We start from the raw sequence: 12,798 nt of genomic DNA, 5'->3' as shown, positions 1-12,798 counted from the left end.
CCCAGGCCCTCCTCCGGCTCCACACCTGCTTCCTTCTCAATGAGCCCTCCTCCTTCACCACGCCCTGACTTGGGCTATCATCCATGTGCCGTCCACTCCCCTTCCCCTGAGTTCCATCCCATAAAGTCCCAAGTGTCCACCTGGACATCTCAAAGGAGATCTTTAAAACTTCCCAAACTCAATTATGACCTTCAGACCTAGTCTTTCCCCAGAACACGTATCTTTGACCAACATGCCACTGTCTGTCCAGGTGTACAAGTCACAAACCTGGGTGTCTTCCTTAATCTCTCTCTCCGATCCCCAAAACTCAACGCATTACCAAGTCCCGCCATAATACCTCCCAAACGGCCCTTGACTGTTTCCACTTCTTTTCCATCTCCTGTCCTGGGACACTAAGCCAAGCTACTGGTTCTTCTTTCACCTGCAGCAGGAACTTCTCAGTGTCCTTCAATCCCCTCTTGCCATTTTCTAATCCTCAGTCCTCATTCCAGTCAGAGTCCACTGTTTCTGAGTACACAAATCTGATGGCAGTGTCTCTTCATAACCCATCAAGGACTTGTTAAAACTGAAGACCCAGGGCCCAGGGTGTCCCCAAAGGCTCTTAACAACCTAGCCCTGCTGGCCTCTGGGCTCCTCTGAAGGATGGCCCTCCACACTCGCCATCCCTGCCCTCAGTTAACCTGTACCCAGTGTTGCAATCTTGAATATTTACTGCTTCTTCAAGGAAGTGTCCTCTGACGCCCCGTGCTTTCCTCACTTATAATGGTTTGCAGTTATATGCTTATTTGTGTAATTATGTGATTCATGTCATTTTCCAAAATAGATTAGAAAGTCCCTGAGGGCAAGTACCTTGTCTCTTTCATTCACCACTTTTTCCCCCAGGACACATCACAGCATAGACAGAGAATGAATAAAGAAAAGGAACAGTCAAGGTGCTCAGCATTCTTAAAGCCAAACTCCAGAAACATTTATCACCTGGAGTTTTTAAGACAGTGACATCCCCAGGAGCCACAACATAAAGTAAAATGTGATTACTGTTACCAGAGACACAAAATACTGGAAAATCAGAGGAAAGAGAAAGTACTCTGTAAATGGACAGAAGGCTTCCTGGAAGAAGTATCATGGAAACTTGACCCAGAAGGGTGTGCAGATTATCAGTCTGTGTTATCTAGATCAGGGCTCCCCAACCCCTGGGCCACAGACAAGTACTAGTCTGCGGCCTGTTGGGAACTGGGCTGCACAGCAGGAGGTGAGAGCCGGGCAAGCAAGTCAAGCTTCATCTGTATTTATCCCATAACTCATATCTCCTCCTGGTCCGTGGAAAAACTGTCTCCCATGAAACTGGTCCCAGGTGCCAAAAAGGATAGGGACCACTGATCCCGATGACTTTTATCCCACAACGTAATTACTCTTCTCGAAATGTGTTTCAACATGAAACATTTCCCCATCCTTACATTTCGAATTTCAAGATAGCTCTCGTTTCTATTTTTTAAGAAATAAAATTTAAAATTTTGTCACATAGAGCAAGGCAAGTGTGCAAGTTATCATCATACTAAGACAGTTCTCAAAGTAAATCTGTATTCCGGGAAACCTACCATTGCTGTGAGGCCAGGAGTGCACAGTGGCGCTTCTCACCAGAGCTTCATCCACTTTGCCACCTGTGGGATTATCCACATACTGCCGACCCTGCTCCAAGGCATTAAAGCATTCCGTCCAGTAATCATTATTATCTGCCTGCACCCGGTCGTAACTCCAGCTCACACAGGGAAGGGTCTGGCGACTGTTGGAGGAAATGTAATCTAGGAAACTCAGTGAAGCAAAAGGCTGTGTGTGTTGGTTCTGCAAGAGGAGGAGAAGGCTTATCGGTGGCTCCTGGGGTTTTCTGGCTCCTTCCATCTGAGGAAGGAAGGTGGTCTGACACATCATCAGGCGCCTTTCGGCAGCCTGACCAATGTCAGAATTCTTCCCAAAAATATCCAACTCATCTTCAAGGAAGAGTCCCGAATTATAACCAAGTTTGCGATTCATGATCGCACTGAACCCACAGGTGCAGCGGTACTGGTCCTCATTGGAAGAGTCGGGGATGTAGAGCCCGACATCCGCCCCTTTGATGTTCATGTTGCAGGCACAGATGCAACAGCTGTCAAAGTTTCTGTCTTTAAAGATGTTCATCACGGAATCCGAAAGAATCAGGGTGACATAGAGACTGTGGGCCTCAGGGATTGGCTGCATGGTGGCGGGCTCCACAGAATTGAGAGGCCGAGTGGTAGAGGGGGTGGAGGCTGGTGAGCCCTGGTCGGTGCTATCATACTTCACAGAGCCCTGACCACTGGCAGTGCCACCTCCTCTGGGAGTTCTTGGTGTCCTAGGGGTTCGTGGTGTGGGGACAGAGAAGCGAGGGGTTGCTGGGGATGGTAAAACTCCTGCTCCACTGTTGCTGGCTGGCGCAGCGCTGTTGAGCGTCACCGGCGTGTTCATCTGCGGCGTGTTCAGATAATCTGGATCTGCCAGGCTCCCGACACTAGGCACATTGCTGCAAGAGAGATGGCACCGTGTGAGAACAGGGGGCAGGTCACGGGTGCCAGACACACACCTCAGCACCCCAGCCCGGCCTGGCCACTTCTTATTTATGCATGCTATCGCTTGGTTTATTTGGTTTTGTTTTCTTTTTTTTTAAGGATTCAAAGGAGTCAGTACAGTGTGTGGAAAAACAAGCAGCAAGGTATGAAGAGTAAGTCAATACAGCAGTGCCCTTCCACTTAAGTCACACTTCAGGCAAGCCTCCTCTTCATCTTTTGAGGAAACTTTTGCTATTTTTAACAAGAAAACATGATGCTGGGTTTGGACAAAGTAGTTCTGAAGAACTCTTAACTACTAAACAGAACTTTAACATTTGAGCTCAGATGCCAAATTAGCTAGAAGACCATAGATGAAATTCCCATCTAATTTGCAATTACAATTTTGTCCTTTTTTGAGACTGAAAGTCTGCCAGTGTACTTGTTCTCTGAGGCTATAATCTACATATGATTCTACAGTAGTTATAATCAAACGCACATGAAAACTTTAACATTTTTCTAGTTTCCAAAAAATGCAGTCCTATCTAGCTAGCATTTTTATCGTAATGAGTGACCATGAGGGAATTCTATCTGAGGAACCCATTGGCCAGTCATATATTACAGTGAATACAAATGTTACACATGCTGCCAAGAGGACTTAGTATTAATTCGGTCTTTGCATGTAAGTATACATGCTACATCAAAGTGTCCAAACTGCTAACAGGTTTCTGTGGTAGGCAACTGCAGTTCATCTTCTATTTTCCATATGCCATGCAAAACAGCATGAGTTTGAATCCCCAGAGACAATCACACTGTGCTGTTTTCTCATAAGCAGTGACTTCTGTCTGGAACAGCCACAAAGAAAACAAAAGTGTCCACGATTTTGTAATAAAAGTTCTTATTGTAATAAAATGTTCTTGATATACATTCTTAGAGGTACCCATAAAACAGATTGGGATCACTCTTTCCAATTAGAAGGTATCAAAAGAAATAAGATTTTTTAAATGTTTAAAATTCTATTAATACTGTACTTAAACTAATGTTCCTCCAATAAAGTACATATTCATTCACTTATAATTTGAAAGAAGAATGTCATAAAGTAATGGCTCTTTGAATCATTTTCTTCTGATTTTTAATTAGCTATGCCTAACCTACCAACCTGAAAATCCAAATCAGGCTCTGCAAAGAAATGTTCAATCTGAGGCACAGCGGTGTCTTTGAGTACAGATAACGCGTGACCCAGAAACCCTGATCAGCAATCACTGCTATCTCAGAGAGCAAAATAGTAAGTGTGTAATAATGATCTTTACTCTAATTGGACTCCTTTCAAATTTTCCTGTTCAACAAAACTCTAAAATGATTATGCAGTTCAGATCAGAAAAGGAACTACAACGATTAACTGAAAACCTAAATAATTAAATTGCTCCCAAGGCAGTAAAATGGTTTATTGTGTATAGGAACCTGACTTTTCCCATTCAAGAAAAATGAACTGAGGACCAACCAACCCCATCCTAGTTGCTGGGTATGCACAGTGGGAAGAAAAAAGAGGAAGGGAAGTCAGTGCATGGCAAGTATGAGAGGCATCAAGAGATTGCTGGTGTGTTCTGTAATAAAGCGGGAGGACTTCCCTGCAGCTCAAACAGTAAAGAATCTGCCTGCGATGCAGGAGACCAGGGTTCAATCCCTGGGTTGGGAAGTTCCTCTGGAGAAGGGAATGGCAACCCACTCCACTATTCTTGCTTGGAGAAGTCCATGGACAGAGAAGCCTGGCGGGCTACAGTTCATGGGGTCGCAGAGAGTCAGACACAACTGAGCAACTAATACACACACACACACAGTGACACACACACACACACACAGTGATGCAGACCACAGCAGGAGGACTTCCCACAGGCCACAACTGTGCAGTCCAGAAAGTGAGGGAACCACCAGCCCCACGTGCTGAACTTAAAGGCACAGTACACTTATTTCATCCCAGAGAGTTAACCGTGCCAGTTTAGAACACCAAGAATCTCTGGGGTGGCAGACAACAGATTTCGATCTAAACAATGATCTAATTATCTAGTTATAGAAACTATCTTGCAGCAAAGGGGTGTGTGTTACTGGTTTGAGGAGCTTGTGTAAGAGGCTAGGCTGTGGAATGGCTCCTGAAGCAGCTGCACTGCTTGTGATCAGCATGCTAACCCCTGGCGTGCTAGTTGCTCCAGCTGTGCGGGCCAGTTTGAGACAAAACAAGCTGGGACACGACTGGAGAACGGCAGCAGAGAATAAGCCAGGCCCTGCCCTACAGAGTGCTTCTGGGCGCACACTTTCATCCTGTTGGTGGCATGTTGCTTCCACAACCATTAGTTCTCAGAGCGTTTCAAAAATCTTGTGCCTGAAACTCCATGTTAAAGAGGAGAAGACCTAGGTAAAAGGATCCCTTAAGGTCATACAGAGACTAAACAAAAAAGGCAGGAATTCGAGTCCTATGACTCCAGGTACTTCTCCAAGTCTAAGGTTCTTTTAAAGTACTTCGCTGTCACAGTTTTTCATTCCAATACAGACTTTACACAAACATAAGCATAAAGCCTGCTTATAAAATTAAAGTTGATTTCATTAAGATGATTTCTATACAAGGTCACAAAAGTAGCCCACAAACTGGACCTGCAGCATAAATTTGTCTTAGCTTTTAGAATGTAACTCTGAATTAACTGTCAACAATTTTTTCTGGGGGGGGTGGGGGGGGGTGGGGCGCGCTACACATCTTGCAGGATTTTAGTTCCCTGACCAAGGATTGAACCCAGGCCATTCACAGTGAAAGTGCCGGTTCCTAACCACTGGACTGCCAGGGAATTCCCAACTATCAACATTTTAAAAAGGAAATGTACATTAAAATCTCTCACATTCCTGCCTGAACAACTCCCTAAGGTTGAACTGCCAAAAAAAAAGCAAAAAGAAAAAAAATAAAAGTCCCTTTGAAGGGGACAACACACACTCTCGAACAGTTTGCTGTTGGCCCCGCTCTCCCCACACCCCTACAGCGACACTGAGTGTCAGTGGCGGCTAGTATTTTGCTCAACCCTGTCCACTCCATTCACATATTGTTTACTTGGTCCTGACAGACATTTGCGTTTGTGGCCTTTTACTTTAAAGCATTTACATTATGTCATTAAGAAATTATCAATCAAAGGGAAAACTGACTCTGCATTGTTGAAGTCAGAATTATTTGGGGACAGTACAAACTACGTACAAGCTATGACAAATACTTCCTTTTCCCTCCTCCATATCACAGCACTGTTCTATTGCTGCTTTCTTGTATGACATGGGGTCAGCAACAGAAATTAGCATATGAATATTTAACCTTAAAGTGCCTTAAGTAAACACATCTGAAATCATCAAAGTACATATAATGAAGTACTTACCACCATCACCCTAAAAATATTACCTACTCCAATCTACTGCTTGGTTCTGTGACAGACACTAATTTGACACTGAATGACCATAAACACCATGGTTCTCCACACAAATAACCTCAATGTTCCCATATATATGAAATTTAGAAAATAATATTTTCAACACAAAAGAATATGCACAAAAACACGAATGGCCGATGAAGTTTCAAATGAAATGCTGTCATCATGTAAAGTAAATACTTGGGTTAAATGATACAAATCCCATTAAATACAGCAGGCGACTTGACACGATCCCAGCACATACTTGTAGCCATCTCTAATGAAAGTGGCTGCAGGCGGCATGGGCAGCTGCTCAATTTTAGGAGGGATTGCCCACGAAGGCCGGAACAGACAGGCATCAGGAATCTTCAGAGGTAGCAGGCACTGGCTCGGCAACATCTTCAGTGGAGCAAACATGGAGGATCCCACAAAAGGCTGAAAAGTTGGAACTTTGTGCACGTACGAAAAGTCCTGTGACAACAAAGTGGGGCTGGTGATCAAGCTGGTAAACAACTTGCGGACATACCATAATAGCAACAAAAATGACCGAATTCACTATTTCTCTTATCTGATCAATGGAAAAATGTGAATGCCAACATTTAAATTAATCAAAAGACACTAATTAATATGCCAAGTGACATACCACATGATCTAGTTCAGAGAACCCTTAGGAACGTATGTATATACTGCATACAGACAATACTATTTTAAAGAAGGTGTAGAAAAGTGTGCTTTAAAACCACCCTGTCTTTGTATGGGCTTCCCAGCTAGCACTAGTGGTAAAGAGTCCATCTGCTAATGTAGGAGATATGAGAGATGTGGGTTTGATCCCTGGGTATTCTTGTCTGGAGAATCTCATGGACAGAGGAGCCTGATGGGCTGTGGTTTATGGGGTTGCACGGAGTTGGACACAACTGAAGAGTCTGAGCATGCATGCATGTCTGCGTACGGTAATATCCTGGCAATTACCTTTATTTCCTCTGGCTTGGGACTTCCTAATCCATCTTCCACTTCCATCTTGAATTCAGTGAGCTGTGTTGAAACCATACTGACCATCGGGCTTTCCATCATGCCTAATGCTGTCACTGTCTCTGAGCTGATCCCATCTTTATAATTCATCACAGGAGAAAATGCAGGGTGCTGTTCCAAAGAAGGAGGGGTGGGGAACATCCTCTGCAGGTCTGCAACTGCTAAAAATAAATAAATAAATAAGAAAGTAAAATTTTTAATAGGCCTGACTTCTTTAAAAAAAAAAAAAATCCCAGTTCATAATCAGGCCCCCTAGTTGGCATCAGAAATAATGTTGACTGAATGGGCATATCTGTTACATGATAGAGGACTAATAATGGAAGTTCCTAAGAAGAAGGCCATGAGCAGAAAATTAGCCTTTGCTGAATCTTTATCACTGTCCTCTTGACACTTTATAATTTGGCTTCACATTAATTATGTGAACAAAGTCTACATAAACATAATTTTTTCCCCCTTCTAACAACTGATACCCTGAAAAATCTAAGGAAATTTTACTTCATAGTCAGGATTAATAATCATACCTAGAACAAAAGACAATTTATTGAAAATCAACTGGGGAAAAATTATCTTTTAAATAATATTTAGAACAGTGATTCTCAACCTTTTTAAAAAAAAATCATTGTTATATACCTGAGGTTAACCATCATCATTTCCAGTGTCTCTTTAAGGCACTGATGCTTAAAGTAGTAGTGTATGGAATGAAATGCAAGTTGTGGTTATGAAATCTGGCCACTAGGGGGTGTCCTGTACAGCAAATGTATTTGCATATTTGGAGGCACAAGTTTAAACCAGTGATCTAGAAACATATCTAACTCCTCAGTTCTCAACCACACTGCTCTTTCTAGCAACATCAACATTTAAATAGTAACTACTGTCTATAGCAGTGTAATTTACTGCAACTACTGAACAGATGTTAACACGACTTACAGCGCTGGATCAGAACTTAATAAAGAATAGCTGCCCTGTGCTCGCGCCTGAGGCAGAGCTGTACAGAGGAGCGGCAATGGGCTGGTCCCCCACTCAGGTGGTCCCACCACAGTGCTGCTGTATCCCGGTCACTTCCTCCCTCAGGGCCTAGTTCCTTCACCTAGAAGGAAAGGCTTGACTAGGAGTGTGATTCTCATTAGGCTTGCTTTCTTCCCTTTGTTTATGGAGGGAGGGGAAAGCTGCCACCCTATGGAGCAGAAAAGGGTAAGAACCTCTGGATTAGATGATTTTTACCATGTTTCCTAGTTAATTAGATAATCCTGAATAATCTACCCTCTCTTGCCCTTGGGGACCAACAAGGGGAGAAAAAGGCCAATAGGCAGGGTTTCAGATCTCAACTTTTACTTCCATTAGAGAAGCTCCACTTCTATTTAACTTTTATAATAGAATTCTGTGTAAGATTTCATTTGACAAAACAGTACCTGCTGCTGCTATGGAAAAAAGTTAAAAAGAGAGCGAAGAAGAAGAAAACCTATTGTAAAACTCCCAAGATGATCTTCAAGGTACTTTCTTGCTGTAATAGTATTTGACCCTAAGATCATGTAACCATTCACAGTATTAGGGATACAAGCCAAGCCAGAAACTATCATAGAACCACCGGACAGATTATATAGTTGATAAGTCCTGCAGCTGAAAAACAGGTCTTCAGATGCAGCAGCAACCAAATCAATACATCTTCTTTAAAATAAGACTAAAAACTTTAATACAGAAAAATAGGTTATTCTTGAAATATATTCATCATCTTTAACTTTTGGTCCCTATTCCTTTTCCCAAGCCAAAGAGCAGCTACTGTTCAATGTAAAGATAAAATTAATTTGTACGTAGAGTGTTTTAAAACACGTGTCTGCTTCGTCACATCTTCAAACTCCTATTACATTACAGAACTTAATTAACAGAGCAGATATTTGGAAAATAATGAAACTATATAAATTCACTTTGAATTAAAATGACAATGAACTTAAACACAGCCCTTTCCTAATTTATTAAGTATTCAAGCTATGGTACAAAATGTTATCCGAAAATTATTTTATTCAATTTGTTTTCAAATTTTCTCTGAGAAATGTAAAAAAGGCATTTGCCATTTAGGGCTCCTCAACTTTTTCAATGCTACTGAACACAGTTATATATCTCAGTTTTCAAAGCCTCAGCCACCTTGATCATTTTTGTCAAAGGTAAGAGAGAACACAGACCAAAAGTATGGGTAAAATGATATTTCGCTTGCCAGAGATCTATGTTAAAAAGCAGTCTTCACCATTCTCATTATGAGCTATTCATCAGGAAGACTCATAACCTCTCCATAGCTTTAATTTCCTCATCAACAAAACGGGAATAATATCTCCTTCATATTTTTTGTGCACGTTAAATGAGATAAGGTATGCACAGAAGTTTGCCAGGTTCATCTAAATACTCAGAAAGTAGTGAGAGTCAGCAATAATTAGTCCTCCCTCCTAATTCTGGTTTGATTAGAAAAAGATGGAAAAGGCTATTCAGTCACAGGAAATTCCTGAAATGACCCTAAAAAGTTTTGAGATGAAAAACAGGGAACTGGACTCAAAGTAGCTAAGGCAGAAAGAAAACAGAAACCTAGAGAAACATTCTGGTGCTCTAAAGGAGAAAAATATTGCCTGTAGTAGAATCACCTGTTCAATTTCCTTCCCATAAAATGACTAATGTGAATGTGGGAACAGCTACCAGGATGGACTGGAGTTTAACAGTCTTGCCCACAAAGCTCCACTTCCTCATCCCTGCCAGTCCTCAAGACCTGCTGCACTTCAGCAGGAACTCACCATTCAGGACACTCTCCATTTCCTACCCTGTATGTCAAGTATTTATGCAGAAGACCAAAGCCTTCCAACAGAAGCATCATCGCTAAGATTAATTTCTCAGTATTCATCCCTTACAAATAGTAACTGCTCTTGTAGAATAAAAAGCCAGTTCAAAAGTCCAACTCTTTCATTTTGCCTCCTCGAAGTCTCACACTTCAAACTGACATGCTTTCCAAGATAATTCATAAGTGACTGGTTTATAATAAAACCTAAGAGAAACATTTCATTTTAATTAATGTAACAATACTTACTTAACACAGACTTGATGCTAAATTAACTGTTACTATAGGTTGATTTCTTCATTATTACATATGCAAATGAGTAATTATGAACCTATGCTGTGCGAGAGGATCTGCTAGCCACATGGCTATGGAGCATCCAAAAGAGGGCCCCATCTATCCTGAGATATGCTTGTGTGTAAAAGGTACCCTGGATTCCAGAGTTAATACAAAAATGGAATGTAAAAATCTCAGTATTTTTATGCTGATGACATATAAAAATGACATACTGGATACATTGAGTCAAATTAAATATACTATTAAAATTAATTTCACAGGGTTCTTTTTACTTTTGAATGCAACTAACAGAAAATTTAAAATTACCTTATGTGGCTCTCATTTGTGGCTTCCCTTGTACTTGTGTTGGATGGTGCTGCTATTCTAGACATTAAATGCTATGTCTTTCAACTTCGATGTACAATAAGCTACTGTAGAAATTAAGAGTTTTATGCCATGCTATTTTCATTGTCTCATCTTTGAAGGAAATACTGTGCATATGTCCCCCCCCAACACACACGCACACATACTTTGACATGTTAATTAGGTCCTCTGACTCTTGTTTATCTGTTTTTCCTGATGCCAATATTTTTGCAATATTTCCAATTTATTCTTATATCCTGCACTTTATCATAAAATTCTGAGTAGCTTCTTACTGAAGCAATTCCTTTTGGAACAGAAATGAGAGAAAAAAGAGAGAGTACACTATATTCTTTACTGGCAATGACACTAACTAGTAGGATGTTTCTGAGTGAATAATCTTGGACAAGTTATCAGACATTTTAACATCTAACATGATTACATATCAATGTGTCAAAAAAAGCACAGCAACTGGTTAAATGCAAGGGAAGAATTCATTCATCTGCCTTATTCCAGATGAATCTACTTTAATAATGTTTCTTTTAATCTGTGAATTTCATGTTTGTAAAATTCTGCAGTGCAGAGTAATAAAAAAAGAAAAATGTTTAATTAAAAAAACTACAGCAACTGGCTGGCTATCATTATTCATTTTCATACATGTCATGCTTGAGAAAGCTTTGCATATTTTAAAAAGCTATGGATCCACTAAAGCTGTCAAAATCCAATCTCTGTATACTTCACAGTTCTACATTTGAGTAAATCAGCAGTACATTTATAGGTTCATAAAACTTTTTGACTCATCCCTACGACATGGTGGTTTTTCCCCTCAATTTGTTCTCATTACCAGCTGAAGTTAATGAGAAGGTATTCAAGAATGATCTGCAATGGAATTGTGTTTCGGTTCCAGAGTACCCATATAAGCAACCTTGACTTTCTTCTCTCTTGTAGAATAATGTTTCTTAGGAAAAAAAGGAAGTTCGTCGTCCACATACATAACAAAATTAGTTGATATCTTTAACGAAACACAAAACCTTCAATATCAATCAGAAAAAGGACCACAGGAAACAATTATTCATCACCCTTGTATGAACTAAATTTGTGAAAATGGAAACATTCTACACAAGCTCTTAAGGCAGAATGTTGCTCTGAAAACCACTGCGCAGCATCTGCCCTGCTGGGAGAGGACCAGGAGAAAAACAAACCGAAACACATGCTTCATAGTTTAAACCATGAAAGTTAATTTGAAAACAAAAGAATTCAAATTTAAATGGGTCTCTTAGCTACCTGCGAATACCAATTTATACAAGTTTTAACTTATTTTCAGTATTCTGTTAAAATGAGAAAAAAAAAAAGGAGGGGACTCAGGTGAGGCACCACTGAGGATGAGAACATTATGTATATATCAGGAGCAGTCCTTTTCTTACTTGGTGGATAAGGAACAGCAGCTCTTCCATCCTTCCCAAGAGGCCGGTCTTCTGTCCCAACTGTAGGCATTTTTGATGAGCGCAGTGCAGGTGACACAGCCTAAGAAGAGATTATTAAACAATTATTAAAACCGAGCAGCACATTTGTATATAAGCAGGGCGGTAGTTAGCTATTGCTTAGAGTGTATGGCTATTGATATTTTAAAAGAATAGAAACACACTTCCCTACAAATTCTCACCAGGTGAACATCCAGAAATACTAGCAGACAGAAGAGATGATTACAACCTTATCAAGTATGAGAAACGCACTGACTGGGTCTTCTTGTCGCAGGTCAGGGGAGGGCAGACTGCCAGCTGAGCAGAGCTCCCAGACGTTGGGCCAATTCCCTCTCCAAGGTCATGAGAGAAGCAGTTTCAGGGACACAATAATCACATCAAGGGGGTGCCTCTAAGTAGTAACTGGGCATCAGTCTGGTTTTCCTTCTGTTTGGAAGCAGACGGCTAAAAGAGATGACCTCAAGCCCTCCCAAGCTATTACTCTTATTTTTCACCACACACACACACACGAAAGATATTTCCTATTCCTATTTCTTGGGCTTCCAAGGTGGCTCAAGTGGTAAAGAATCCACCTGCTAATGTGGGAGACGCAAGAGATGTGGTTTCAACCTCTGGGTTGGGAAGATCCCCTGGAGAAGGAAATGGCAACCAATTCCAGCATTCTTGCCTGGGAAATTCCACGAACAGAGGAGCCTGGCGGGCTAGAGTCTGTGGGGTCACAAAGAGTCAGACACAACTTAGTGACTGAGCACACACATTCCTACTTCTACAGTTACTGTTCACCTTCATGGAAAAAAACCCTTACCTCATAAAATTATTGAAATGTATATTCAATACATTTGAAGAAGGTT

At 41.1% G+C, this 12,798-nt stretch overlaps 1 protein-coding gene across 4 annotated transcripts in view; it reads right to left on the bottom strand.

The window, feature by feature from the left end:
* MED13L (mediator complex subunit 13L) overlaps window positions 1-12,798 on the bottom strand; it is a 282,763-nt gene that overhangs the window by 27,395 nt on the left and 242,570 nt on the right. For 3 of the 4 annotated variants that reach the window (XM_052654564.1, XM_052654566.1, XM_052654567.1), the window contains 4 exons: window positions 11,891-11,990; window positions 6,959-7,179; window positions 6,255-6,460; window positions 1,596-2,533 (listed from right to left, as the gene is read on the bottom strand). In XM_052654564.1, coding sequence (XP_052510524.1) covers window positions 1,596-2,533; window positions 6,255-6,460; window positions 6,959-7,179; window positions 11,891-11,990 — 1,465 coding nt within the window. The remainder of the gene's footprint in view (window positions 1-1,595; window positions 2,534-6,254; window positions 6,461-6,958; window positions 7,180-11,890; window positions 11,991-12,798) is intronic. The other variant, XM_052654565.1, reaches the window with a different exon arrangement.

The sequence above is a fragment of the Budorcas taxicolor genome, chromosome 17, assembly GCF_023091745.1.
Source record: "Budorcas taxicolor isolate Tak-1 chromosome 17, Takin1.1, whole genome shotgun sequence".
Lineage (NCBI taxonomy): Eukaryota > Metazoa > Chordata > Mammalia > Artiodactyla > Bovidae > Budorcas > Budorcas taxicolor.
Note: the sequence above shows the minus strand (reverse complement) of the source record. Positions and strands in the feature narration are given on the sequence as shown.